This window comes from Gavialis gangeticus, unplaced genomic scaffold (assembly GCF_001723915.1).
Source record: "Gavialis gangeticus isolate Ggan-Ray unplaced genomic scaffold, GavGan_comp1, whole genome shotgun sequence".
Taxonomy (NCBI): domain Eukaryota; kingdom Metazoa; phylum Chordata; order Crocodylia; family Gavialidae; genus Gavialis; species Gavialis gangeticus.
The window spans coordinates 114,039,117-114,040,949 of record NW_017728992.1 but is presented as its reverse complement, the minus strand read 5'-3'; the positions used below and the strand labels follow the sequence as shown (position 1 = coordinate 114,040,949).

The 1,833-nt window shown below is 44.5% G+C and overlaps 1 protein-coding gene across 2 annotated transcripts in view; it reads right to left on the bottom strand.

The window, feature by feature from the left end:
* SNTG1 (syntrophin gamma 1) overlaps positions 1-1,833 on the bottom strand; it is a 464,795-nt gene that overhangs the window by 237,704 nt on the left and 225,258 nt on the right. For both annotated transcript variants that reach the window (XM_019527106.1, XM_019527115.1), the window contains exon 10: positions 1,410-1,540. In XM_019527106.1, coding sequence (XP_019382651.1) covers positions 1,410-1,540 — 131 coding nt within the window. The remainder of the gene's footprint in view (positions 1-1,409; positions 1,541-1,833) is intronic.

Genomic DNA, 1,833 nt, shown 5'->3' with positions numbered 1-1,833 from the left:
GAACTTGGCTAGTCCACTTCTGACTCCAATGTCCACATCATTAATGAAGATGTTGAGCAATATAGGTCCAAGGACAGAGCCTTGGGTGACCCCACTGGTCACAGGGCACCATGACGATTGACTTCCGTCAATTACTACCCTCTGGGTCTGACCACGGAGCCAGTTTCCCAGCCAGTGGATTGTGGTGGACCCAAGGCCACAATTGGCCAGTTTCGCCAAGAGGTGATCATGAGATACCAGATTGAAGGCTTTTTTGAAGTCAAGATATAGGACATCAATCTCTTCTCCCTTGTCCAGGTGATAGGTCACCTGGTCGTAGAAGGAAATGAGATTGGTCAAGCAAGACCTACCTGCAACAAACCCGTGTTGGCTATCCCTCATTAAGGATGGCCTCTTTGATAAACTTTTCTAAGATCTTCCCCAGGAAACAAGTCAGGTTGATGGGCCTGTAGTCTGCCAGATCTACTTTCCTCCCTTTCTTGAAGATACGCACCACATTGGCCTTCTTCCAATCTTCAAGCACTACACCAAAGCACCAGGAAGTCTCAAAGATCTGTGCCAGAGGCTGGGCTATGATGCTCACCAGTTCCTTGAGTACCCTGGGGTGTTGATTGTCAGGGCCAGCTGACTTGAAGGTATCCAACCTCTAATGGTGTTCCTTTATAAGGTCAGCACTGATGGAAGGCAGGGGATCTTCTTCACCCCACCCAGGCCCCTACTTGGCCCAGCCCCCAGGGAGAGACAGAGGTAGGGGAAGGGTACTTACCAGTCCCTCTCCAGTGGGTAGGGCCCCCCAAATCCTAGGCAGGGCCCCTCCAGCCTGAGAGCAACTTCCTTGATGGCGGGCCCGCTGCACATGTGCGTAGTTTAAAACAGCCCGCCAACAGCAAAACAGTCTTACTTAGGCTCCAGGAGCCTCTTTTGCACTTTTGAGTGAAAACAAAAGCTAATTTACTTGCTTCAAATATGCTCGAAGCAAGTGGGTGTGTGTGTGTGTGCGTGTGTGTGTGTGTGAGAGAGAGAGAGAGGAAAATGTGCGTCAGAAATAACTGGCAGTTATTAATGCTATATAGTAACAGTTCTGTTACAGATGGCATCAGGATCTAGATTACTATGTGCTTCAGAACAAACTTCTTAATGTTTGATTGTCAAGGTAGAGGAGTGCATCATAGACATTTATTGCCATTGTATACACATGTTGGCTTGAAAACAGTGGGGTAATCATGGAACCATTGTTAAAATAAATACTGGCATGTAATCACAGGATCTTGTAGTATAACAACTTTATGGTCTGTGACTATAAAAAGATGGATATTACTTGTTCATCTAAACCCCGTATTTACTAACAATCAATAAAACCATGTCTGTCCAGAGACTAAGCATATTCCAGGCCAATGAAACTTATTTACCTGCTCAGATCTGATCCTGGTAGGTACTGAGAAAAACGGGAATGAAGTAGTGGGATTAATCGGAGATCACACCACCTCTTCTCCCACCTAAGTCCTGGGGATGTTGGCCATGATGAACATGATAATGTATCCTGAAAAAGATTTCAAACATGTCTGAGTGTTTAGCCTTTATCATAAGCATGACAGACAGACAGACAGACTTCCTTGAAGTATTTGCTGCACAGTTCAGTATTAAATAATCTTCCCTGAAATTCTATTCTGTCAGTTTGTAGCTGCTACTGACAATTCTAAGCTTCTCTTTTGCACCTTTGAGTGAAAACAAAAGCTAATTTACTTGCTTCAAATATGCTCGAAGCAAGTGTAAACCACTGCTAACACTACAATCAATTCTCTATAATTGTTAACTGAACTGCATATTACAAAC